The sequence below is a fragment of the Acomys minous genome (genome assembly GCF_964271855.1).
Source record: "Acomys minous genome assembly, chromosome: 10".
Lineage (NCBI taxonomy): Eukaryota > Metazoa > Chordata > Mammalia > Rodentia > Muridae > Acomys > Acomys minous.
The window spans coordinates 33,607,979-33,633,592 of record NC_140491.1 but is presented as its reverse complement, the minus strand read 5'-3'; the positions used below and the strand labels follow the sequence as shown (position 1 = coordinate 33,633,592).

Genomic DNA, 25,614 nt, shown 5'->3' with positions numbered 1-25,614 from the left:
CGAACTCACAGCGATCCTCCTGCCTCTGCCTCCCAAGTGCTAGGATTAAAGGCGTGCGCCACCACGCCTGGCTTGGACTCAAACTCTTATGTAGACCATGCTGACCTCAAACTCAGAGACCTACCTGTCTCTGCCTCCCAAATGGTAGGATTAAAGGCATGAGCCACCATGCTCAGCTCCAGTGTCATCTTAAGGGAAGTTTGCCATTGGCCAATCCAGGATAGCAGCCTTCTTTCTCCTCCTCTTCCTCCTCTTCCTCCTTCTCCTCCTCCTTCCAGACATGGTTTCTTTGGGTAGCCCTGGCTGTCCTGGACTCACTCTATAGATAAAACTGGCCTTGAACTCACAGAGATCCATCTGCTTCTGCCCCTCCCCACCCCTGCCAAGTGTTGGGGTTACAGGTGTGCTCCACCATTGCCCAGCTTAAAGCCCTGCTCTAACCTAGGTTATGTTTACAGGTTACAGGGATTAGGATATGGATGTATCCTTTGTGGAGCTGTCATTCAGACCGCTGTACCACATGACCCAGAGGAGCGCCTTGCCCTCTAGGCCACCTACTCTATTACCCAGGACAGACTTCCCGGGAATTCCTCATTGTACAGTGGGCAGAATGGGGCTTGGAAAGGGGAGTGGGGTCCCGGTCAGAGAGGGTCGTTTGGGTAGGCCTTAGACTGGCAGGAGAGTGGGCGTAAGCCCTATAGGAGCGGCTGATATAAAATGTCTTATTTTGGGTTGCCCATTGGCAGTGTTCCCACCCTCCCCTGGGCCCAGCACCCATCCCAAGCCTGGAAGGATCTCCTCTTTTCCTCACTCAGTGCCTAAGCTATGCAGAAAAGTTGTCAGCAGATGCCAGAATGGGCATGGGGTCCTGGGTGCTGGAAGTGGGTTCCAGTCCAATACCACCGATCCCTGGCTGTGGGTCAAGTTCGTGCCGTCCTCCCTGAATCTCAGTAGAGTACTCAGTAGAGCCGGGTCAGCCTCCTTGAGGTGCCAGGGCAGGGCCAGCACTGTGGGCCCTTTACAGAGTGTTAGGTGCTTACCTCACTCCTGAGCAGGCTGAGGCATTCCAGGGCCCTGAGTGAAAGTTCTTGGTTGTCTTAATTCTGATTAACCCTGGATTCCCCCTGCCCCCCCCCAACACACTTAACCTTGCTGACTAGCTCTTACCTTGGGTCAGGCCTGATTTGTGTGTGGGGGAGCCCCAAGTGTGGGAACTTAAGGCACCAGTCCAGGGTAGGAGGACAAAGTGGAAGTCAGGGCTGCCTCAGGCTGGTAACGATAGCTCACCCCAGCCACGTACACGCATCCTCCTGCTTGGGTTCTGGTGTGAAGTTACGTCCATATTATAGCACAAGATGAAGGGTATGGAGTGACCCTCATGGAGGGGTCTTCAACGTCTTCTGTTCTCAAGAATATGACTGGCAGTGTTGTGTAGTATCTGGGGAGATGAGGAGGCATTTGCAGAAATTGAAGCCTAGACCCAAGGGGCTTGCCGAGGTCATCACGTAGCGCAGGACTCCTAGAAGCTGGGATTAGGGAGGGTCCAACACTGGCCTGCCTCTTGCAGAGACTCCCTTGTTTGGGCTCTGAGTCCCCTATAGACTTACAGGGCAGGGCCTGGGATTGGAGGCCTGGATCCAGATACCTCTACTGCATTCAGGAGTGTGGGGACAAGAACAGGGCATGGTTTGGTGTACACCTCTACCTTAGGTTGTATCCATCCTTCTGTTGGCTTTGTAAAGGGTAGCTTTAGAGAGTTGGCTGGCTCCTGCTTTGTCTCCTGTTGGGATTCAAGAATCTCGGCTCCTAGTCTCTCTGGGCCCTGGCTGCCTCATTGCTTGTGGAGTCCTCTGAGCTCCCCCATGCCGTTCGTCCTGAGCCCTTCCTACTGTGACTCCCTCAGTCTAGCTCTGTTCTAGAAATCAGACCTAGAGCTCTTTTCCCAGGAAGGCTCCCTGGGCCTCATGTGTTCTCTGGAGCTCATGGCCCCTGGATACCTTTGGGCCCTCTGGGAGCTGCCTCACTCCTTGCTGCATACTCCAGGGCTCCTCACCTGCTCCTTCAGCTCAACCCTGCTGGGAAGGAGAAGGACCATGAAAAGAAGTCTATATTCCCACGTCCCACTCACTCCCTGCCCCAGCTTTCTGCAGCAGGCAGGGACTGCCTTCGACTATCTCAGAGGGTAGAGCTTAGTGGCTTAGGGAGGTTTGGGGAGCTGTGGCCACCCTAAGGAAGCCCAGACAGCAAAGCTGATACTTTCTACTCACCAGGAGACAGCCATTGCTCCTTAGCCCCCTGGTCTCCTTGGTGGCCTGGAGATCTTGGCTGCAGAGCTGAGGCTGCAGACTCAGGGCAGATAGGAGCTCCTCCACCAGCAAGCTGCCCTTTTTAAGTAGCTGACACACAGGCCTATGCCTGTGAATGGTTAGATATTGTCAAACCAGTCATGGGGCTGGTGTTCAGAGCCACAGACAGTGAGGTGAAATCATGGAGTTAGGGAGGAGGGTGCTCCCATAAAACCTCTCGGGCAAATTAGAGACTTTGCCACTTTTGGGAACCCTGTAGTGTGTAGACTGAATCCTTCCATGGGCCTCAGTCTCAAAACCCCTCCCCCTTTCCATCCATCTCTACCTCTCCTGGGATTGGGGCTCAGACAAAGAGAAACAGATTGGGATGGACTGGGTAAAAAAGCTGGGCTTAGGGGAGCAGAGATGCTGGGGAGGGACTTATTCTAAGTGGAACACTGGGCAGGAATCTTGGAACAACAGAAGTATGCTTGTCCTCCGAGACTGTAAAGTGCTTTCCAGAAAGCCAGGTGCTAGCTGAGCTGAAGTGGAGAGGTGACACAAGAGTCCTTATAGAAAGAGTTTGATGTCTGGGCCCAAGCTCCATCCTAGTCCCTCAGTTCCCTGGTGTCACAGGGCACAGAAACACCCTTCTTGAAAGCCACAGGGCCCCAAGTGCAAAGGCCCAGCTCTAAGTATGTACCTTTCCGGAAATAGCCTGTTGTTGGCTAGGAAGTGAGTTCCCAATGGGAGGTGTCAGCATTGGCTTCCTCGAGCCAGACACCCTAAGCTATGGTCTCATAGCACAAGATGGCCATGGGGTAACCATTAAGAAGCTGCCACTGTAGGAACACAGGTGGCCCTAGAGTGGAGTAAACACTACAGTGGTGAGTGGGGCGTGGTGGGGGGGGCAAAATCCAATGGACTGATGGAGTGCTGCCCTGGGCCCCAGGTGGCTTTTAGGACCTTGCTGAGTGGAAGTCAGAAAATGCCTTTTCCTGGGGACTGCCCAGTAAGAGGAAGTCCCAGACAGGGAGGAACCCTGTTGGCCCCAGCTCCCCCCCCCCCAACCCCCTTGTAGCAGACTGAGCTGCTCTGCAGACTCAGCAGTGCTGGGAACAGCCAGGGGGTGAGGATCACATGCTTGGGAGATGCTGGTTTGGGTCCCTTCCCACAGCCCCTAGGCTGAATAGCCTTTCTGGACTCAAGGACACCTGTCTCCAGCAGGTCACAGGAAGGAGTAGTGCCATGTGTTGGGTCAGCGCCATGAAGTAAGTTGAAACAGTTGGATTTGGTGTTCTGGAGGTGGCCTAGCCACTATAGGACTTGGGGGGATAAAAGAGAAGACCATAGCTCTTCTTGGGGTTGGGGTAGGGATGAATGGCACTTGATCCTGTGAGAAGCAATAATAGTCTCTAAGGAGATTGGTGTCTGTCAACTTAGCCCCTAGATATGAGTGGTCTAAATGGAGCTCAGAGAAGGAACTGGCCATTAGAACACTCTTAAGACTTAGAACACTCTTAAGACTCCATTATTTGTCACCCAATAGCAGCTATGGGGAGGTGGAAGTCAGCCTGTCAAAGCGGAAGTCCAGGCCTATGAGCCCTTCTCACTGTAGGCCCTGTCTGGGGTAGTCTTAGTGTTAGGTTCTGTGTCTGCACATGTGTGTGTGTGTGTGTGTGTGTGTATGTGTGTGTGTGTGTGTGTGTGTAAGTGCACTTGCGCCCTTGAGAGGACAAAAGTAGATGTGTGAAGTCCTGGCTGCCAGCATAAGAGTGCTGTGTTCAAGGGCCTGACATAGAGTGGATAATCCCAAGGCCTCAGAAAACTGATGGTAGAGGGCTGTCCTTGTGAAGGCGGCAGTGCAGCAACCTCTATGGCCACCCCCACGTTACTGGGTATGGCTGGTCATTAGGCCTTTCTAGAATTTTGGTTTTGATTCTCTCACAGAGAACCATTCTGGGAAGAGGAAGGAAAAAAGGGAAACTAAAAGGAAAAAAAAACCTTGTGAATCAGTGTGAGCTGGGGCAGCCAAAGGGGTGTGTGTGTGTGTGTGTGTGTGTGTGTGTGTGTGTGTGTGTGTGTGAGAGAGAGAGAGAGAGAGAGAGAGAGAGAGAGAGAGAGAGAGAGAAGCTGAGGCAGTGGGCTATGTGGGGAAGGTCAGAGCAAGTGCTCTCTGACTTACCAGATAAATACTGCATATGCGGCATTTGATTTGATGAGCTGTTGGCTTACTTGACCCTTAATATCATCATTGGTGATGTGGGGATGACACTGTTTGGAATGTTGGGATGATGATGTGGGTGGTCCCTAAAGAGCATCGAGTCTGACCCATGGGAGTGCCCAGTCCAAGTCTTGAGCCCGTCCTGAGCACACTGTGTGGAGTGTGAAGTAAAGCACTGAGTTCATATGTGTCCTGTCAAGATTGATGAGCAGTCAGGTAGTGGGCGGGGCGGGGCCAGCCTCTGGGGACCACTCATGAAGGGTCTTAGTAGACTGTAAGGGTATCTTTGTAAATATTGCTTGGATACATATGAGTGTGACTGTATAGGTGATTTGCATATGTATATGGTACAAATGTGTCTGTTAGCATACATCTGTGAGCAAGCACATGTGTAAGTAATCGTGAGTGTGAACACAAGATTTTATGCTTTTTAAAAAATACAAGCTGGGTATGGTGGCATGCGCCTTTAATCCTAATACTTGGGAGGCAGAGGCAGTTGGATCACTGTGAGTTCAAGGCCAGCCTGGTTTACAAAGAGAGTTCTAGGACAGCCAGGGCTATTACACAGAGAAATCCTGTCTCAAAAAACCAAAGGGGGAAAAAGGTTTTGTTTTGCCTTTTTGGTTTTTCGAGACAGGCTTTTTTTGTGTAGCTAAGTTGGTTGAAAAATGTCACTTTAAGTGTGTGTGTGTGTGTGTGTGTGTGTGTGTGTGTGTGTGTGTGTGTGTGTGTTTGTGTGTGTTTGTGTGTGTGTGTGTGTGTCTGTGTGTGTGTGATATGACATGCATACAGAGCCTAGAAAAGGACCTTGAGTTATAGGCAATTGTGTGCCTCCTGATGTGGGTGCTGGGCACCAAACTCAGGTCCTGTGCAAGGGCAGCACCCACTTTTAATTGCTGAACCATCTCTACAGCTTCAAGAATCTCTGCTTGCACACATGAATAAGTGTGTGCGTGTGACTGTGTCTGGATGTGTGTGTAGGTCAGCTCCAATGAGAACAGAAGTGTCTTGGTTACTTTTCAATTGCTGTGACACACACCATGATCAAGGCAACTCATAAAAGAAAGAGCTTAATTTGGAGCTCACAGTTCCAGAGGGTTAGAGTCCATGACCATCATGTAAGGAATATGGCGGCCGGCAGGCATGGCACTGGGGCAGTAACTGAGAGCTCACATCTGACCTACAAGCAAAAAGCTTGTAGAGGCCTAGTTGGAAATGGTATGGGCCTTTGAAACCTCAAAGCCCACACCCTCTTACACACCTTCTCCAACAAAGCCACACCTCTTAACCCTTCTCAAGCAGTTCCACTAACTGGGGACCAAATGTTCAAATATGTGAGCATTTGGGGAGCCATTCTCATTCAAAACACCACAATGAGGACATGTGCATGCATGTGTGTAATATGAAGGGTATGTATGAGGTCATGTGTACACGTGTGTGCCTGAGTGGAAATGTAAGTGTGTGCAAGTACCCCAATGATACCTGGTCTCCTTTTCCTTGTGTTGGAACCCCCGGCCCTGCCTTGCTCTGCAGCCTCACAAAGAGCAGTCAGGCTTGGTCACAGTTAACCTTGTGTAAGTTTCCTTCACACAGGCAGAGACAGGTGTCAGGTGTCAGGGGCTGTCAGAGCCCAGACCTTCAGAGGCCACACCTTGAATTCATGTATAGCCTCCTATGTGCATGCATATATGCACACGTATCGATGTGCACACATATGCACTGTGTGAGTACAACACCTGTGATGTTAACCAGGTGTGCCGAGCCACAAGCTTATGCATAGACCCTTGTAGGTGATGACTTCTCACTCCTGCGGGTTCACAGAGCCCCAGGGCAGGTACAAGGCCGAGAATTTACATCCAGTGGAACTTGGTCAAGCTGCCTTTGGGGCACCGGGTGTTTTTTTTTATTTCTTTGCTCTGTCTATATCCTCTAGTAGTGTCTGGAAGCAGGCTCTCCTGAATCAGGATCAAGCACGGGGGAGGGGGGACGGGTACAGAAGCAGAGAGTTGATTGGAGAATGTGCCGGCAGGTGTCCAGCCTTCCGGTGCGCATACGGTCACATGCATACATTTACAGGCTCAAAGGCACGCCCACATGTGTACACGCAATGACTGCGCACCTTCCACGAGGTCTCATGGACTCTAGCCACGACCACTGGCTCACACATAACCAAAGCCCTAGTGCAGGGGTGGGCATGGGGTGGAGATGTATGAGGCCTGCAGCTACAAGCAGAAGGGGCCCATGAGCACCGTGAGCCTGGCACGTGAGTCCTGACCCTGTTGCCTCAACCTCCCACTTAGGAAGGGGCTTTGTTGCTAGGCTATCAGAGGAGTCTGAGGAACGGACTCTTCCATGACGCCCTTGCTGATGGGGACTCAGTGGAAGATGAGGGCTGCGTGGGATTTTCACTTGTGTCTCATACTCACCCTCAAAGCTCTCATCCACGGTGGCTCAGCCTACTGAGGCCACTGTTCCTACAGAAAAGGCAACCAAACACCCCCACCCCATGAACTGTTAGTTCCTCGGTATTAATGAGTTGAATTTAGCGATCAGGTCTCTGGGGACGGGTGGTGCTATGGGCACTGAGGTGGCTCAGATCGGCCAGCAGCTTTTATCCGGCCCACAGATAAGCCAGGTGTGCCTTGGTTTCCTTCAGCTTTCCCAGGCCCATATCCGCAAGCTGGGCTAAAACGCTCCAAGAACTCTATCGTATCACAGCATGATACCCTCAGGTGCCACAACCTCTTTTCTGCTCACGGCCTGGTCTGGCATTGGGCACCTGAGCTGGGGCCACCCTGGCTGACTCACCTGATGTCAAGCAGGGCTTATCCGAAGAGGGGCTGTGATGTCAGTTCTGTCTCTGCTGTGAGGACATTCCCAGGAGAGATGAAGGTGGGCTATAACTTCGCTCTTAGGACGCCCTCTCCCACAAGGTTAGTCAATGGCCACCTACGAGCTTTCATTCTGCCTGCAGTAGGGTGGTAGCCAGGCCTTCTACTACTGGCCACTGAGATGAAACAAGATGGGGCTCAAACCGCCCTACTCCTGCACCCACCCCCACCCAAGCATAGAGGCGGTAGACTGCATCTTTCCTTGCAGCAGTCCAGACACAGAGTGGGGCTCTGTTTCAGCTTCCTTCAGCAATCCTCAGGCCAACTACCCACCAGGAACAACAGTTTATCTTACTTGGGGCACCCTGGCTTCCTGCTAGGCCCAAAAGCTAATTATGGGGGATAATGATAACCTACTATGGTCAGTGTCAGGTTGGGAGAAGGCTGTGTCACTAGGCCCAATCTAGGGACATAGGACCTTCTACTAGTCATGGGTAACTGCTTGGAAGAGGAAATAATGAAACTCACTTGTTCTCTGTCTTTTTTGTGTGTGTTTTTTGTTTTTTGTTTTTTTTTTTTTGAGACATGGTTTCTCTTGGATTCCCTTGGCTGTCTTGGATTCACTATGTAGACCAGGCTGGCCTCGAACTCACAGAGATCCACCTGCCTCTGCCTCCCAAGTGCTGGGATTAAAGGTGTGCGCCACCACGCCTGGCTTGTCCTCCATCTTGTTTGTTGCTAGCACATATAACACAACACAGTGGAGTTTTATGTATTCATCTCACATCCTTCCACCTTGCGAAACTCACTTATACGTTCTTAGTTTTTAGGACTTTATGCTACATAAAACCATCTAGCCATTGCTTAGTTTTTCTTCATTTTGTCTTGTCTGGACAGTTCATTCACCTGTGTTTTATTTTACGTATGTGGATGTATGTAGTGCTTGTGGAGGTCAGAAGAGGCATAGGATCCCCAGGAACTACAGTTACAGACAGATGTGAGGTTGCGTGTGGGTGCTGGGAATTGAATCCAGATCCTCTGGGAAAGCAGTCAGGCTCTTAACCACTGATCTATCTCTCAAGCCTGACTTTTTATTATTATTATTATTATTGTTATATTGTAGAGAAGATAAACATGTTTTTGTTTTGATCCCAAGTGTAGGATGGGGAAAGAGACTTGTGAGAGAGCAGGTGATGTTTATCCACTCAGAAGTCGAACCACAAGCTTGTTTGTTGCCAGCTGAAAAACATCCTAGAACAGACTCTGGGAGGATATATATATATATATAGATGAGCCCAAAAGAGGAGGCTGGGCCTTTTTGGGACTTGGTATTCTTTGGCTGTTCGTCACTCCACCTGGAGACGCTCCTAGAGAGAACCGCTCCAGGGAAAGCTTCAAGGTTCCGGCTGAGGCTCCCGGTTCCGGTTGCTCCAGGTTCCAGCAGCAGCCTTGGTGGAATATCGTTCCTAGGAACTGATACCCAGAAGGTTTCATTCTTGTTTTCTTTCTTTCTTTCTTTCTTTCTTTCTTTCTTTCTTTCTTTTTCTTTCTTTCTTTCTTTGAGACAGGGTTTCTCTGTGTAGCCCTGGCTGTCCTGGACTCACTTTGTAGACCAGGCTGGCCTCAAACTCACAGTGATCCACCTACCTCTGCCTCCCAAAGTGCTGGGATTAAAGGCGTGTGCCACCATGCCTGGCTCATTCTTGTTTTCTTTAATCTCATTTCCCTCTTGTTTAGGCTAGTCAGGTTGTAAGGGAGGCACGCTCCTTTAATAAGTTCATAATAAAGTATAATTGTTAAGGAAATTGAGCCTACATTATATAGTTGCCCTGACCACACTATCAGTACAGTGTTGAAAGGAAGCGATGGGACCAGACATCCTTGCCTTGTTCATGTTCTCAGAGGGAAAGTGTTCAGCCTTTTACCTCCAGCCGATTTAGCTGTAGGTTTGTCTTAGATGCCCTTTGTCAGGTTTAGAAAGTTTCCTCAATTCCTAGTTTATTGAGTGTTGTTCTTATGAAGACTTAGATTTCAATATCTACTGAGATGATCATGTGGCTTTGTTCTTTATCGATATAGTGTGTTATATTAGTTCAATTCAACTCTTAAAGCAATCTTGGATTGCTGGGTTAAATCTCCCTTGTTCGTGTTGTTCATGGTGCTGGATTCAGTTTACTTGCGTGTTGTTGAGAATGTTTATGCCTAAATCCAGAAGGGCATCCGGGGCTGGGGCTGTAGCTCAGTTTGTAGATCATCTGCCTCCGGTGAAGAAGCCCTGGATTCAATCCTCATCATGGCATAAGCCAGGCATGGTAATCCTAGCGCCTGGGAGGTGGAAGAACGGGAGAGCCGAAGTTCAAGGTCATCCTCGGCTACCTACCTAATTCACAGCCAGCCTGGGCTATCTGGGATTCTGTCTTAAAAGAGAAAACAAAACAAAACAAAACCTAGAGAATGATTGTTCTGTAGTTTTCATGTTGTGTGATGCATATACCTGGTTTTGGTACTGAGTGATGCTGGCCTCATGGCTTTGCTCTTATATTTTCTGGGAGGAGTTTGTATATGGTTAGTGTTCTTGGCATCTACTATTTAAAGGCTAAATCACAGCAGGCAGTGGAAGCAGGCTGGACTAAGGTGAATTCTTGCGGGCTTGGGTTACTTGGGTCTGTGCACAGAGACACAGAAGATGGAGGGCAGAGCAAAGCACATACAAAAAGATTGAAGGTTGGGGTAGGACCGAATTAGGAAGGGCTTGAGTGTTGTCAGGTGTGTTCATGTACAATGGTAGGTAATACCAGTACTTGGGAGGCTGAGGCAGGAGGATCACTAGGTAGAGGAAAGACTGGATTACTGAGTGAGACCCTCACACACACACACACACACCCATTCCAAAGGCAGGATTGTGTCTGTGCCGTTTAGAATAAAGGAGTGATGGGAATGGTGTGTTGGCTGGAAGGTGATGAAGGGAAATTGGTGGAGACCGGGAGAGGTGTGGCCGATAGAGAAGCAGTGAAGGGGGCTTGGGTGGAAATCCACAGGGTGGCTGGGAGAAGGAGGCAGCTTAGTGTTCTGGGTAAGATGGCAGGTGCTCCTCCAGAAACCAATGCACCAGGCAGCCAGACCCTTGGAGAGAGACATCTGCGGGGACTTCAAGGCTGCATGCAGTGGGAAGGGTCTTAGAGGGCTTGCCTGACACAGAGGCTTGGACACCAGGGAGAAGTGCCTAGTATGGGCAGCTGGGTGAGGAATATATCAGAGCTGCCATTGAAGACCAATTGCGCTGTCCTCTGCCACAGGTGGTCCGTCCTGTATTATGCTGGGAGACAGGGGATGCCTAGGAGGCTTTACTAGCCTTGGCCAGCCAGGGGCACTCTTTTGGGACTAGTACCCTGGGGGGCCCAAATAGGTGAGAGGTGCCAAGGACTGAATCCCTGGTTCCTTGGGGGAATTCTGTTCCGGGGGAGACCCAAGAAATGACATTGGCAAGGTGGCACGATGGGGTACTAGCAGAGGATGTAGGGTGCCATTTTACAGAAGCTCGTATCCAAGGGACGAGCTGAGTGGAGATCCAGAGAAGACTTCGGGATCCTCAGGTATTGGGGATGTGAGCCGGACTTCCTCATTTGCATCGGTGGCTTCCTTGTTTGTCTAGATGGCTCTTGATTCTGGACTGTATATGCACAAGTTTGCTACTTTCCACTTCTGGTGGCCCACCACTGGTAGTGGGTGGAGAAACTGACGTGCCGGAGGGGCGGTCCACTTCCTCACCTGGCCCCTAGCCCTCACCCCCGCCGCCCGTGAGGGGAGGAGCCAGTAGACACCCTGGCCTGGGGCTCTACGAGCATGGCGGGCTCTGGGTCGCGGCCGCGGAGTTGGGGCTGGCGGGAGACCAGCTCCAGGGACGAGGCTGCGGCCGGTGGGCCCGGCTTGGGACCATGTCGCTGCGCCCAGGGGAGGCGGGCGCTGGCCGTCCCCCGGAAGCCCGCTGGGTCTGCCGCGTGGACACCGTGAGTACTGATCACGGAGCTCGGGATCTGGGATTCTAGCCCTGGGTTTGAGCGCCCGCACTCTCCTCAGACTCCCAGTCTATCGACCTGGGCCCCTAATCTCTGCACCAAGACCCAGGACCGCAAGTCCCTGGAGCCCAAGGAGGCTCTCCGGGCGGCTACCCAGAACAAAGGCGAGTGTGGGGCCAGCCACCGTCGGCCGGCCAGGGGCTCCAAGCCTGGCGCTCGCTCTATCCATCTGCCAGCACCTCCCGTAGATGGGTGTGGGCGTGAGCACCCTCCTCGCACCCCACTGCTGGGCTGGGACCCACGGTCCCCGGATGGCGCTGCGCGGGGGTGTGGTCGCGCCATTGTTCCAAACCTCTGCCTGCGGTTGGGTACCAATAGCCCTGACCTTGCCTCTGCTCCTGCTGGCCTGAACAATGGGCCAGGTGCTATTGAGTGTTTAAGAATCTGTTGTGGCTGGGGTAGGGGAGATGGAGGGGTGGGCTAGCTAACGGACCCTGTTCGAGACCTTGCTAAGACAGCCCGTGAACTTAATTCCTAACACTCGTTTGATGGACTGAGCTTGACAGTTGCCAAGAGCTTGATTGATTGCCATCCTTTAAATCTCTTTCATTTTCTGATGCTCTAGATATCCCCCGCCTCAGCCTTCCAAATGCTGAGCTTACAAGCTTGGGCCACCTCGGACCTGGAAGGTTTTATATATATATATATGCTTTCTGTATTTGTATACACTTGGCACTGTAGTAATAGGAACCCCAGCAGCCTGCCCTTCTGGATCTGGCGCTAGCAGACCACTGGCCTTGCCTCCATGCAGCTCCTCAGGGGGTCCCAAGAAGGACCTGAATGGGTGGACGGGGCGGGGGTGGGGGGTGGAGCACCGACAGAACAATGTCAGTTTAGGCGGCAAAAGTGATCGGTACCTCTGAGTCCTGATACCCTGGGCTGACAAAGTGGATACTAGCAAACCTGCCAAATGGTCTTAATGGCACTGATGACAAGGGTATGCTGAGGCAACGCTGTCCTCCTAGTTTATAGCTCTAATAACTGGGGCTAGAGACCCTCCAGAGAGCCCAGGTCATTGGACCTGGCAAGTGGGGACTCTTGGCTTGTTCTTCTGCTACCTGACCTCAGGGCTTCTGGGGTGGGGGAGGGGGGAGGATAGACAGGAAGTTGCTGAGTGAGGGTGGACATCTTAGGACCTTATTTTCTTCCCACTGAAGGTCAGACCTAGGTAGAGAAGGTGCCTAGAGCCTGTCTCAGTCCTATAGAACAGCCACGTTCAAGGGGTGACTCCCATGCTCCCTGCTCCAGGAAGCTATGCCTGACTAAGCTATGCCAACTAAGACACGCATCTTGTGAGCTCACGTGGTGTTGGCGCCTTGGGTAGCTATGGCATAAGGCCTGATGTACCCAGGTTGGGGTTCTCTGAGTTCAGTCATCACTGCCCCAGCCGTAACGGGGCCATTGCGCTCAATGAGCTCATGATGATAAAAGGACAGTGCTCAACATTCTGGAGTCAAGGGTGTACACGAGGATTGGGAACGGGCTGCGTAGCACTGTCACCCTGGAGCCTCCTCACAGACCTGACCCTCCACACTGCCTTCTAGATCTTGCCAGTGTCCACCCAGGATCCCATGCCACGTTGTTCCCCGCCTGCCTACCCCAGATGAGTCCTGTCTCCTTTGCTTCAATTGCAGCTTCATGGCGGCTGAGGAAATGCATTGGCCTGTCCCCATGAAGGCCATTGGTGCCCAGAATCTGCTGACCATGCCTGGTGGTGTGGCCAAGGCCGGCTACCTGCACAAGAAGGGTGGTACCCAGCTGCAACTGCTCAAATGTGAGTCACCCACTGGATCGTGGGACTCTCAGAGGGAGGACACGGCCCTGTTTCTCCACTGCTCTGATGGGCCTTCTGGGGTCTCTTTTCCTTTTCCGGCAGATGGCACACCTCATGTCAATCTCCTGAGCCTGGACCTTGCCACAGGATCCAGTGTAGTCTAGCTAGGCAGAGAGAGGGTGATCACTTGATAATGCGTTACCGACCAGCTAGTCATGGACGCTTCAATCTGTAGCCAAGGCTGGAAGACTCAGAGTGGCCTGATAGATCTGGCCTCTCTCAATACTGTTCTTGCCTCGTGTGTAAGTTGCACGTGAGCTGATTAGTCATGTGGCACGGAATGAACCCATGTGCCTGGTCAGGAGCCAGATGAGCGGAGGAGCTTCAGGATCCTGAAGGCAAGGAGCACTAGAGCCTTGTCAGCTCTGATCAGCCATGGACACCCCATGCTTTTGCCTCTGCAGAATCCTCTGCCAAGGGACTCTCTGCCCCTGTGTTGTTACCTAGCTGAGATGCTCTAGGCTAGACTGTTGGACCCTGCGTGCGCATCAGTGTATAAACAGGAAAGACCAGAAGTAACTTGTCCCCAGGCCTAGGAGGGGCCATTCCAGGCATGAATGGTAGAGCTTGAAAACAGCTCCACCTCAGTGGCTCTCATTAGCCAGCTTTGGATGCCTAGCTCTGTCCCCCCCCCCCCACCTCTCTCTCTCTCTCTCTCTCTCTCTCTCTCTCTCTCTTGTTTTTCAAGAGAGGGTTTCTCTTATAGTCCTGGCTGTCCAGGATTCACTCTGTAGACCAGGCTGGCCTTGAACTCACAAAGATCCGCCTGCCTCTGCCTCCCGAGTGCTGGGATTAAAGGCGTGCGCCACCATGTCCGGCTATCTCTGTTCCATTTGTCCTGCCAGTTCCTCACCTCCCCCAGTAACCCTATTGCTCCAAGCAAGGCTGCCATGGTTCAGGCTCTACCCTTCCTTACTGTCCCATGAGGCCTCAGTCTACCCCTTTTCTTTGGGTGGCCAGGCCTTCCCTGGGGTGGTGCTCTCAGACTTAGAGTGTGCCAGTGAACTTGTTTGTATTTGACCCCCAAGAAAGGCCTGAGGAAGGGCAGCATACCAGCTCAGCTTCCTACTCTCCCCTTCTGCAATCTCGGAGGTCTGGTCCCAGGTTGCCCAGGGCCTCTGGGGAGAAGCCACAGGGTGGGGCTGACTGGTGTGGCTCTGTGGCTCACCCCGCTGCTGTGTTCTTCCCAGGGCCCCTGCGCTTTGTGATCATCCACAAGCGCTGCATCTACTACTTCAAGAGCAGCACGTCTGCGTCCCCACAGGGCGCCTTCTCCCTGAGTGGCTACAACCGGTGAGCGTCCTTCCTGCCTGCTGACCAACCCCCATGCCAGCTGCTTTCCCTCTCACCCTACACTACAGAGCCCATCCCTGGCTTTCACGAGATGGCCTTCATCGGCTTATTGGCTGACACCCCATATTCTACCCACCCTGGCCTTTGCTGAGGGCAGGGGCTGGGGCACTATGTATGGGGTGAGGCCTTTATTATTATTATTATTATTAATATTATTATTTTATTTATTTTTGGTTTTAAAAAATATTTATTTATTATTATATATGTGAGTGCTCTGTGTGCATGTACACCTGCATACCACTCGAGGGCATCAGTTCTCATTACAGATGGTTGTGAGCCACCACGTGGTTGCTGGGAATTGAACTCAGGACCTCTAGAAGAAAAGACAGTGCTCTTAACCACTGAGCCATCTCTCCAGCCCCTATTTGTGCGTGTGTGTGTGTGTGTGTGTGTGTGTGTGTGTGTGTGTGTGTTTTGTTGTTGTTGTTTTTTTAAGACAGGGTTTCTCTGTGTAGCCTTGGCTTTCCTGGGCTCCCTTCGTAGACCAGGCTGGCCTCAAATTCACCATGATCTCACAGCTATCTCACAGCAATCTGGGTGAGGCCTTTCTTAGGGACTTCTTGTCCCAAGGGGCTGAGTAGCTTGCTCTGCAGAGTTCCCATTGAATTACCACTTTATAAATTCTTCAGCTCTGATCCTGCTCCTCACTTACCACAGCCCTTTTCCAGGGAGCTCAGAGCCCATTCATCCCACGCTGTCCTAAATTCAGGCTCTTCATGAACTTTCTAACTCTAGGGCTTTACCAAGCTCCAGTTCGGGCCCATGCTGCATTGGTACTGTGGGCTGGGCTCCAGGCAGCCAGAATCCAGAAGCATCTAGACATTCTACTGAGAGCAAGAGCAGGCAGAGCCTGTCCAGATTTGCCTGTGTTCCCCCAGAGCATGATGCTGAATACCGAGATCAGTTCAGGGGTGGGGTTGATGAGCCCGTTGCTTAAGGGTGGACAAGCAGGTGACTTCTGGCAATGTGCCCTCAGAGTGATGCGGGCAGCCGAGGAGACGACATCGAACAACGTCTTCCCATTCAAGATCATTCACATCAGCAAGAAGCACCGCACGTGGTTCTTCTCAGCCTCCTCTGAGGATGAGCGCAAGGTGACCAGGAGGCAGCAGGGCTTTAGAAGCTGGACAGGACCTGCCCGAAGTAGCACACTGACCACCAAGCTCTGGCCTCTCATTGGCTCTAGGCAGGAGGCTAGGATCCTAACGAGAAAGACTTGGTTGGGGTGTGGGCAGCCAAGTGGATTAGGGCCCACATAGCCTGCCTGCTGCCCACACACACCATGGGAACATGCCAGCAGGATGTAGGTCCCAAATGGACTGAGGATCAGCTGCCGCCCCAGGAGGGTGATTTCAAATCAGAGCCACACAATCTAGGCTGGACCTAGCTGGGAACCAGGGAGATTCCTGTCCCTGGACCTTGGTGGGGACTATATAGCAGCTACACAATGACGAGAAGAGGGTGGAGTGGGACCCCATTCTGGGCAACATCATACTTACTGTGGCTGTAACTGACCCACAGAGCTGGATGGCTTTGCTACGCAGGGAAATTGGTCACTTCCACGAGAAGAAGGAACTACCTCTAGACACCAGGTATGTCAAGGGATGTGATGGGTGGGTGGTAGTCCCTGAGGCTCCTTTCCAGTCCCTGGAGGCTTGGCTTATAGTCATTTCCATAAAGCTTTTTCTGGAGGTGCCTTCATGTGTGTGGAAATACACGCTGCTGACATAATTATGCCCAAGTGTGTATGCGCCATCTCTGTCCTTGTCTGTCTTCTAGCTCTCTCTGGCTCTGTCTCACTCTGTTTTTACTTATTTGTAACTCCTGCTTGGGGGTCATATGTGCTTTCCCCTTCCCCTACTATGGAGGCCCCATATTTATAGCTCAGAGCTTTGGTTTCCTAACTCCCTGGTATCTCTTCTCTTCCTTGGGGGAGCTCAGTCAATTCCTGGTCTCAGCGTGCTCGCCCATGAGAGGTGCAAACAGCAGTGGCTCTCTAGGGAACACAAGCCAATGCTATCATAGTCAGTGTAACTGAGATCCAGAGGGAGGGGCACTCTCAAGGCTGCCCTGAGGTCCTGGACTGAATCCGGAGCTCCTGGCCGTTGGGTTGGACAGGAGGTAGACATGTGGACCCAGCTCTGAGGCATCTAGCCAGTCAGGGTAGCAAACACCACAGTGGGGCAGGGGAGGTGGCACCCGTAGATGGTCCCAAGCCTCCAGTCCTATGTTTGTCCTTGAACTGCATGTATATTCATGCCCAAGTGTCTCTCTCTATATGACCTTCGTGTCCTTTTGTCTATTTACACGTGAGGGATTGTCCTTGTGTCTGGACATGTTCATATCTGTGTGTGCCCATGGGTCCCCAACTGTGTGTGAGTGTCTGTGCCGTTGGGAGTGTTCCTGTGTGTGCACGGGTCACTACATGCAACTGCAAGGGGCCAGCCTAGTGCTCATTGCCTGTTGCTTGCTCTGGGTTTCAGCGACTCCGGCTCGGACGTGGACAGCTTCTATGGTGCAGTTGAGCGACCTATAGATATCAGCCTCTCTTCATACCCCACAGACAATGAAGGTAAGGCCACCTCTGCACCTGCCGTATGCCCGTGTGACTGCTGACAGCGAACCCGCTTGGGCTGCCTAGAAGGAAAGAAATGCATGTTTAGCTTTGCTCCCTGCCCAGTGGGCCATGCCACCCTGTTGTGCATGCAAGTGAGCCTGGGCTGTGTTGTGTCTCATCTTCCATTCACTACTTGTAGACTATGAACATGAAGATGAGGACGACTCGTACTTGGAGCCTGACTCCCCGGGACCCATGAAGCTTGAGGGTAGGTAGTGTAGCTGGGCCTGGGTGTCTCCGTGGTGGGTAGGGACTGGGGACTGGGACCAAGAGCAGAGCCTCTCCTAGGCTGGTGGGCCTTTTTTGTTTGTTTGGGGTTTTTTTGTTTGTTTGTTTGTTTGTTTGTTTGTTTTTGAGACAGGCTCCTCTGAAGCTCTGGCTGTCTTGAATCTTTGCTGACCAGGCTGCCTTCAAACTCAGATCTGCCTGTCTCTGTCTCCTGAGTTAAATTAAAACCGGGTGCCACCTAGCATCTAGCAGGCTGTGGGCCTGGCTGTGGGTGGTGTCAGTTTCGTTGCTGCGATGCAAGTATTCAGAGGGTTGAGGCTGGTTGGCTTTGCCTACCTGATCCTGCCACCTCCCAGGTTAACCTTGTGTGGATGGGGGAAGCGAGTCAAGATGGAGGTGTGGTTCTGGAGGCTGAGACTGAAAAATGAAGAGGCATTGAGAGGCGGGTTGGTCTGAGGCAGGTCCGTTGCCCATAGCAACAAGCTCTCCGTGGATCATAGCTGTAGGCCAGGTTGTCATCTGTGGCTTCAGTGTTCAGGGCACCACCTGAAAGCACAGTCTCTAGGGCAGATGAACATACACACAGTCATGTGTGTGACAGGGAACGCCAGGGCTGCGTAGGGGGGACATGTCTCAGTCTTACCCTCTGCCCTTCACCTCTTTAGACCTTGTACTTGGCCTGCCTCCTCCTCCCAGAGCACCCCGGCACTGTCTTGTCTATCATGATGTCTTTTTTTTTTTTTAAACTGGATTTCAGCCATGCTTGGATGGACAGTCCTTTTTTTTTTTTTTTTTTTTTTTAAGATTTATTTATTTCATTTACTGCATATGAGTGCTTTATTTGCGGAAGAGGGTATCAGATTACATTAGATAGTTGTGAGCCACCATGTGGTTGCTGGGAATTGAACTCAGGACCTCTGGAAGAGCAGGCGGTGCTCTTAACCACTGAGCCATCTCTCCAGCCCTATCCTGATGTCTTAGGATGATCTCCCGTCTTCTGGTCTTCACCCTCCAGTTGACCTAACCTTTGCCTCCCTTGTCCTCCTCTCACCTCCCTTGCCACTGTTGTAGGCAGTGGTGTGCTTGTTCCCTGTTCCCAGTGGTCACCTCTCCTGACGCTCTTTCAGCTTCCACACTTCTTCCCTCAGTCTCCAACTTGACTGCCCACCTCCAAAGAGTAGGAGAGTCGAGTCTCTTGTCTTTGAGTACCTGCAGCCTCCACTGAACACTCCCCTTCCTCCTCTCCAGACCTCCCCTCTCCTCACCGGCCTCATCCCTCCAGGTGGAACAGCACTCTGGCCCTTCTTGCTCTTCCGTCTCCTGTGTGTGCTCCCTCTTGAGCGACATCCCCGCCCTTCCCTGTAACCAAGGGACTCCCGGACCTCAGGCCTCATCCCTCTCCTGGGCCTCCTGTCCTGATGGTCCTGATGACATGTGGGCTAGAAGCCACCCGGTGCCTTTAGTTTGCTGTGAACGCAGGCTTTCAGCTTCCTCCCAGTGGCTCTGGCCCTTCCTGTTCAGAATCCACCCTTCCTCTTGCTCGGGTGAAGGCCTGGGAACCCTCATTCTGCTCACTTCTACCTGTGGGAGCCCTGAAAGCTCTTTATGTGACATCTAGGCTGTAGAAACCTTATATAGACTGCTTCGGGGGGGGGGGGGTGGGGGCAGGTGTGAATAGGGAGGTCCTGGTAGCACTGTTGGTCCAGAGAAAGCTGGGTAGTGGGCTAGATATCGAGCATTAGGTAGGGCAAAGGCGAGACCATGAAGGACGCATACTGCATCAGCTGCTGCTGGCAGGCTGAAAGTACAGCCCTGAGTATATACCTGGTTAGCTCCTATTGGCTGTTGCTGGTATAGGGTGGTGCTGGTCCAGCCTCTGTGATACCAACTCGCTTTGTTAATTTTGTTCTGCAGATGCCCTGACCTATCCGCCAGCCTACCCACCACCCCCTGTGCCTGTACCTCGGAAGCCAGCCTTCTCTGACTTGCCCCGTGCCCACTCCTTCACCTCAAAAACCCCAAGCCCCTTACTGCCACCTCCACCCCCTAAACGAGGCCTTCCAGACACTGGCCCTGCCCCTGAGGATGCTAAGAGAGACCCATTGGGCCCAAGGCAAGTAGAGCCTGGTCTCAGGGTGCCTGCTACCCCTCGGAGAATGAGTGACCCCCCGTTGGGCAACGTATCCACTGTGCCCAACCTCCGGAAACATCCTTGCTTCCGAGACAGCGTGAACCCCAGCCCAGAACCCTGGACCCCTGGTCATGGGACTAGCTCTGTCTCCAGCTCTGCCACCATGGCCATTGCCAACGCTAGGAACTGTGACAAACTCAAGTCCTTCCACCTGTCTGCCCGAGGGCCACCCACATCTGAGCCCCCACCCGTGCCTGCCAATAAGCCCAAGTTCCTGAAGATAACTGAAGAAGTTCTTCCAAGAGAGCCATCCAAGTCTGCACTCTCTGTGCCCCCTGTGGCCCCCAGGCCTCCCATACAGAAGATGCCCGTGCCTGAGGCTACTGTTCGGCCTGTAGTGCTGCCTAAGCCAGAGAAGACACCTCTTCCTAACCTCCAGTGAGTCTGGTTTGGGCTGTGCCTCTGCCGTCAGCCAGTAGGTTCTTTCACCCTACAGTGTTCTCTATCCAGTACCTTTTCCATTCTCAGGGGAAAGCATTTGGTACAGGATGAAAAAGATTTCCTCACCACTCCCGTCTCCCCTACCCCTGCCTGATTCAGGGGTGCAGGGGAGGTCTAGCCTTGCTCATCCTGATGTGGGTTTATTTCTCAGGTCATGTGTGGCTTCCTTTAATTCACCCCAAAGGCCTGGAGATCAGGCTCCTATGCAGTGGGCTTGGCTCTTACCATGAGTGTCCCTTGGAGTCACATTGCATTGTTCAGCCTCCCCCCCCCCCATCCCTCTACCTCCTCGTAGCTTTGAGCGAGCTGTGACTTTGCCAGAGTCCCAAAGCCAGTCGGTAGTAGATCTTGGGCCCAGGCAGCGCCCAGTGCACTTGTACACTCTACAGTAATACCCCAGCTCAGGTGTCCAGCACTCCTGCTCACCGGTACTAATGGCCATCCTGATTTCCTCGCTTGGCTTTCAGGTCTAAGATAACGCTCCTGCTTCCTTTTGGCAGTGAGCAAGGGTCACAGAACTCTGCTGTCCTGAGCAGTCACAGCCAAAGGGGCCAGAGCAGGCTGTGTGTGGAGGGAAGGGGTGACCTATCTATGTCTAATGGTGCTAATATTCTCGTCTTCCTCTTTGTCGCTCCAGGCGGTCGCCCCCGGATGGACAGAGCTTCAGGAACTTCTCCTTTGAAAAGGCCCGTCAGCCCTCCTCACAGACTGACACAGGCGAGGAAGACTCAGATGAGGACTATGAGAAGGCAAGACCGAGTGAAGGGCGCAGGTCCCATAGTCAGCAAGTGGGCAGACATGGAAGAGCGGCAGGCTAGGGGCCCTCACCGGCTATCCTGAACAAGGGGCTCCGTAACTCTGCGTTTGAGGGAGATGGGACACTATGCAAAGCCCTGTATCCTGATGCAGGGGGCAGCCAGCTGGAGTCATGTGTGGAGGGTTCACTCATGCTTTGACAGTGACCACTGTTGGCCTCTTTTCAGGTGCCGCTGCCTAACTCCGTGTTCGTCAACACCACCGAGTCCAGTGAAGTGGAGAGGTTAGTGTAACGTGTTTCTTGTCCTTGCTTGGTGTGACACAGCGTGGGGTTCCTTGTCTCCTTTACTTACTTTGGTGCTGGGCAAGGCCAGGCTCAAACAGGGGGCCTGAGCGCAGCACAAAGCACAACAGCAGTGGGTCTGAATGGGTTTGGTGTGCTGTTTGTTTTTTTATTCTCATAAGCCCCTCTAGCTTTATATCCTTTATTCCAACCTAAAACCAAGAGTGGGCAGAGAGCCACGTGGTAGAGTGGGGCTAGCGGGTCCCAGCGAGAGCTTTCCGGGCATGTTCACCCACCGACGTGGCTTTTATTTTAGGTTGTTCAAAGCTACAAACCCTCACGGAGAGCCTCAGGATGGGCTGTATTGCATTCGGAACTCCTCCACCAAGTCAGGGAAGGTAGGACGACTGCTGCAGGACAGCTGGGCACCAGAGCCTTCTGTCCTCTTACTGGGCACCTCAGCTGAGTGCCACCAGCACATTTCTCTCTCTGTTCTCAGAACTAAATGATTTCTGCAAACTGGGGGTGACTGTGGCTGCCTTCCACCAGAGCCATAAAGTGTGAATTGGAATGGGGTTTGTGCAGAGGGATAGGGAGGGCATGTGGGGTAGCAAATAGCAGGGGGATGAGTGGGTCTGTTCACACAATACTTCACCTACCTACCTCATGTAAGAGATGGCTCCCGCTACTGAGGGGCTCTCTAAGAGCTGAGAGGAACCCCCAAGGTGGAGGGCGGGCTGTCTCTGTACAGGTGACTGTAGCTGGACCCTGGCTCACATTACCCCTAAGGGCTACAGCATCATGCCCTGTAGTTGCTGCTACCCTCATCAGACTTTGGTGGCCAGTCCCGCCGCCTCCTCTAAGCTCCTGCTCCATATTTCCCTCCCTGTAGGTCTTGGTCGTGTGGGATGAATCCTCTAACAAAGTGAGGAACTATCGCATCTTTGAGAAGGTGAGGGACTGGGCCCGGCTCTGAGGGTGGGGTGCGGGCACTGGCCTCAAGGCTTAGTGAGAGCCAAGGGAGTCTCCCTGATGGGATTTGTCAGCGGGAGCCTGAGCTGGTACCTCCATAACACCAGCTCTCCTGGGTCCTTTGCCATCTGTGTTGTCCCATGACCTCTGCTCCCTTCCTCTCCTAGCCTCAGGTTTTTGTTTTTGTTTTTTTAAGATTTACTTTTTATTATTTATACAGTAGTCTGACTGCATGTGAGCCAGCAGTCCAGAAGAGGGCACCAGATCTCATTATAGATGGCTGTGAACCACCATGAGGTTGCTGAGAATTGAACTCAGGACCTTTGGAAGAGCAGCCAGTGCTCTTAACCTCTGAACCATCTCTCCAGCCCCTCTAGCCTTGTTTTGCCCTTAGCTTACTCTAGAGGTTCTGGGTAACCATCCTTGACCCTTGCTTTTATTCGCAGACCTTGCCCTGAGAGCAGGTTTCACATTGACACTGACATTTACACTGACAGGAGAACTTGGGACCACAGGCCTGTTGTGTGGACAGACATGGTGGGGTGGGGTTTGGGGGGATGGACATGGGCAGCCACTGTTACTATTGACCCTCCCCTTTGAGAAGATGGGGGAAGGGGTGAAGGGGATAGGGGCTTGAGGCAACGGGCTTGTGAGGCCCTGTTGAGCCTGCTTCCTTCCTCCCTGCAGGATTCTAAGTTCTACCTGGAAGGCGAGGTTCTGTTTGCAAGTGTGGGCAGCATGGTGGAGCACTACCACACTCACGTGCTACCGAGCCACCAAAGCCTGTTGCTGCGGCACCCGTATGGCTACGCCGGGCCCAGGTGACATCCATTCCACACCACTGTTGGGTGGAAGCAGCCACAGGGCCACAGCCCTGCCACATAGATGGAGACCGGCTTGCATGGGAAGATGAGCAGGAACGGGCTTGACATCAGACTTCATCAACAAGACACCCGGCCTCAGGGAGCAGCCTGGGTCCCAGGCTGAAAGAGGCCACCACTACTAGAGGACTGGCTGGCTGAGTTGCCCACCCAGCCCCTCCGTGTCCCACCTCTCCAGAACCCAGGTTGGATGACTAAGTGCTGCCTGGGCTTTGATGACACAAAATCTGGTCCCCATAGCATACCCACACTGCAGTGGGCTGGGACCAAGCAAGACTGGGGTAGTTGGATGGGTCCTAAGGCTGGTCCTAGGACCCATAGACATGCTAAGACACGGGCTCAAGGAGGGACCATTGCCTCTCAGCAAATCTGAGATGACCTTTGTCTCAATGACCAAGGTTTGATTGGCACAGAGAGGGCAATAGGCTCTACTGAGCACCACCAGTGTCCAGGGAGAGAGAGCAACTGACTGCAGCCCTAATGGATGATCTGTGGTCTTCTAGGGCACAGGCTGCTAAGTGAGTGAACTGACTGGGGGACATAGCTCAATAATATTCAGGATCCACCTGGATCAGTCTTGGCTGGAGCCTGAACTTCAAAGCCCCAGTTAGCAGGGATTGAGTGACTGTTGTGCCTGGCCTGGTACTGGAGCTGGCTGTGGGCTGTGAGCAGCCCCTAGTGCAGGTTGGCCAAGCTTAGTCTAGAGCAGGCAGTGAGTATGAGGTTCTGTTGGAAGTTCTGGGAAGTTGTGCATGAAGGAGCCAGGAGCTTGGAGTCCAGTGGGGGGGGGGGGTTGGCCCGTGGGGGTGGCCCAGAAAGACTTCTTACAGCAAATGCTGACTGGAGTGAAGTGGGACAGGCCATGGATGGGTGGGGAAGGTGGCATTCAGGTGTCCAAGTAGTTTGGGTGATCCCAACCAGTTCCTGCCATGAAATTCTACCGGGCACAGCCATCTAGACTGAACTTTTTTGTGTGAAAATAAATGCATCTGGAGACGCAGAGACCTTCATCATCTGGCTCCACTGCACTTTATATTGGAGAAGGTTCTTCTTTTAACTTGTTTTTTATTATTCTATGTGTGTGAGTGTTTTGCCTGCGTGTATGTCTGTACATCGTGTATGTGCCTGGTGCTTGGGGGGGGTGGGGAGAAGAGGGTGTCAGATCTCCTGGGACTGGGACTGGAGTTACGAATGGTTGTGAGCTACCATGTGGATGCTGATAATTGAACCAGGGTCCTCTGGGAGAGCAGCCAGAGCTCTTAACTGTTGAGCCATGTCTCCAGCCCTAGAGGACAGTGTTTACACAGAACCCAGAACAAGGACTGTACTTGTTCTGTACAGCCAGGGACTGCTGTCTGGTAAGAGGACTTTTGTTTGGAACCCCCAGCTCTTGCTGTATTTTGGAGGCCTGTGGTCGATTCAATGAGTCAAAATTGGGGATATGGGAGGCTGAGCCCCAGGGCATTCCTGGGGCTGTAGTGAATGACCGACACTGGGCTCCACTTGCCATCTGCTTCTAGGAACCAGAGTCCACCTCCGTCTCTGCAGATGTTTCCTTTCAGCCTGCCAGGGGAGAAGGGTCAGGGTTAGGGTATATGGAGTTTTTAGTATTCTGAACAATCCCTAGAGGACCAGCCATTTTTTTTCTCCCTTTCTGTCCTAAACTCAATCAGAGTTTGAGTTTAGGCCACAGTGTCCATTTCTGTAAAATATAAAACAGGACTGGATGAAAACTGGTTTTGAAAGCTGGGCAGTGGTGGCACACACTTTTAATCCCAGCACTCTGGAGGCAGAGGCAGGCAGAGCTTTGTGAGTTAGAGGCTAGCCTGGTCTACAAAGAGAATCTAAGACAGCCAAGGCCATTACACAGAAAAATCTTATCTCGAAAAACAAAAACAAGAGGCCGGGCATGGTGGTGCATGCCTATAATCCCAGCACTAGGGAGGCAGAAGCAGGTGGATCGCTGTGAGTTCAAGGCTAGCCTGGTGTGCTGCAGGGCACCTGCTTTGGAGACCAGCTCAGTGGCTAACATGTTTCAAGCCCTGGGCTAGAAAATTTAGGGATTCCTCAAAGCCACATGATGGATCCTTCGGGTTGACTAAACTGTGAATGTCCAAGGCCCACCTAGAGGTTTCATACAGCCTCATCTCTTGGACTTTGGACCAGCTGGCACAGCTGTGTACATCTTTGAACCACCCCAGATCCAGGGTCTCATTTGCAGGATTGTGGGTGATAGAAGAGTCCTGGCCTCGGTCCTAAAACATGAAAGAGAATTCATAATGTGGTGGCTACTATGTATTGAAAGCTCCCAGCATTTGTGATGCTGACTGGAGAAGTAGACCCGTGTTTAAGTGAGAGAACTAAGGTTCTCGAGAAGCCTGAGTTCAAAGTTCCCAGCTTTGTTATTCACTGTCATGTGACCGCTTTACTGCTCTGAGTAGAAACTGTGGCTCCTGCCTGGATTCCTGACACCTGGATTCCTCTCAGCCACCACTAATCACTCCGGGTGTCTGGCCAGTTTTGTTTACTTCCCGTAGCTCCAGAGGTGCCTACACCCACCCCAGGAGCCATAGCTTTGGGGGAGCAAATTTGCCTTCGGGAGGGATCCCAGTGTGTGAAGCAGGGTTGGGGGGGGGGGAGCG

At 52.4% G+C, this 25,614-nt stretch overlaps 1 protein-coding gene across 4 annotated transcripts in view; it reads left to right on the top strand.

Moving 5' to 3' along the window:
* Positions 1 to 24,005, top strand: part of SH3BP2 (SH3 domain binding protein 2) — a 39,163-nt gene extending 15,158 nt beyond the window's left edge. For 2 of the 4 annotated variants that reach the window (XM_084797806.1, XM_084797807.1), the window contains exons 2-13: positions 13,051 to 13,190; positions 14,441 to 14,543; positions 15,580 to 15,697; positions 16,125 to 16,195; positions 17,087 to 17,175; positions 17,360 to 17,428; positions 19,363 to 20,017; positions 20,718 to 20,829; positions 21,064 to 21,119; positions 21,436 to 21,517; positions 22,012 to 22,071; positions 22,779 to 24,005. In XM_084797806.1, coding sequence (XP_084653932.1) covers positions 13,055 to 13,190; positions 14,441 to 14,543; positions 15,580 to 15,697; positions 16,125 to 16,195; positions 17,087 to 17,175; positions 17,360 to 17,428; positions 19,363 to 20,017; positions 20,718 to 20,829; positions 21,064 to 21,119; positions 21,436 to 21,517; positions 22,012 to 22,071; positions 22,779 to 22,916 — 1,689 coding nt within the window. In that variant the 5' untranslated portion in view covers positions 13,051 to 13,054 and the 3' untranslated portion in view covers positions 22,917 to 24,005. Of the gene's footprint in view, positions 1 to 3,405; positions 3,557 to 11,033; positions 11,348 to 13,050; positions 13,191 to 14,440; positions 14,544 to 15,579; positions 15,698 to 16,124; positions 16,196 to 17,086; positions 17,176 to 17,359; positions 17,429 to 19,362; positions 20,018 to 20,717; positions 20,830 to 21,063; positions 21,120 to 21,435; positions 21,518 to 22,011; positions 22,072 to 22,778 lie in introns of those variants that run through there. The other 2 variants (XM_084797805.1, XM_084797804.1) reach the window with 2 other exon arrangements.
* Positions 24,006 to 25,614: the final 1,609 nt, after the last annotated feature.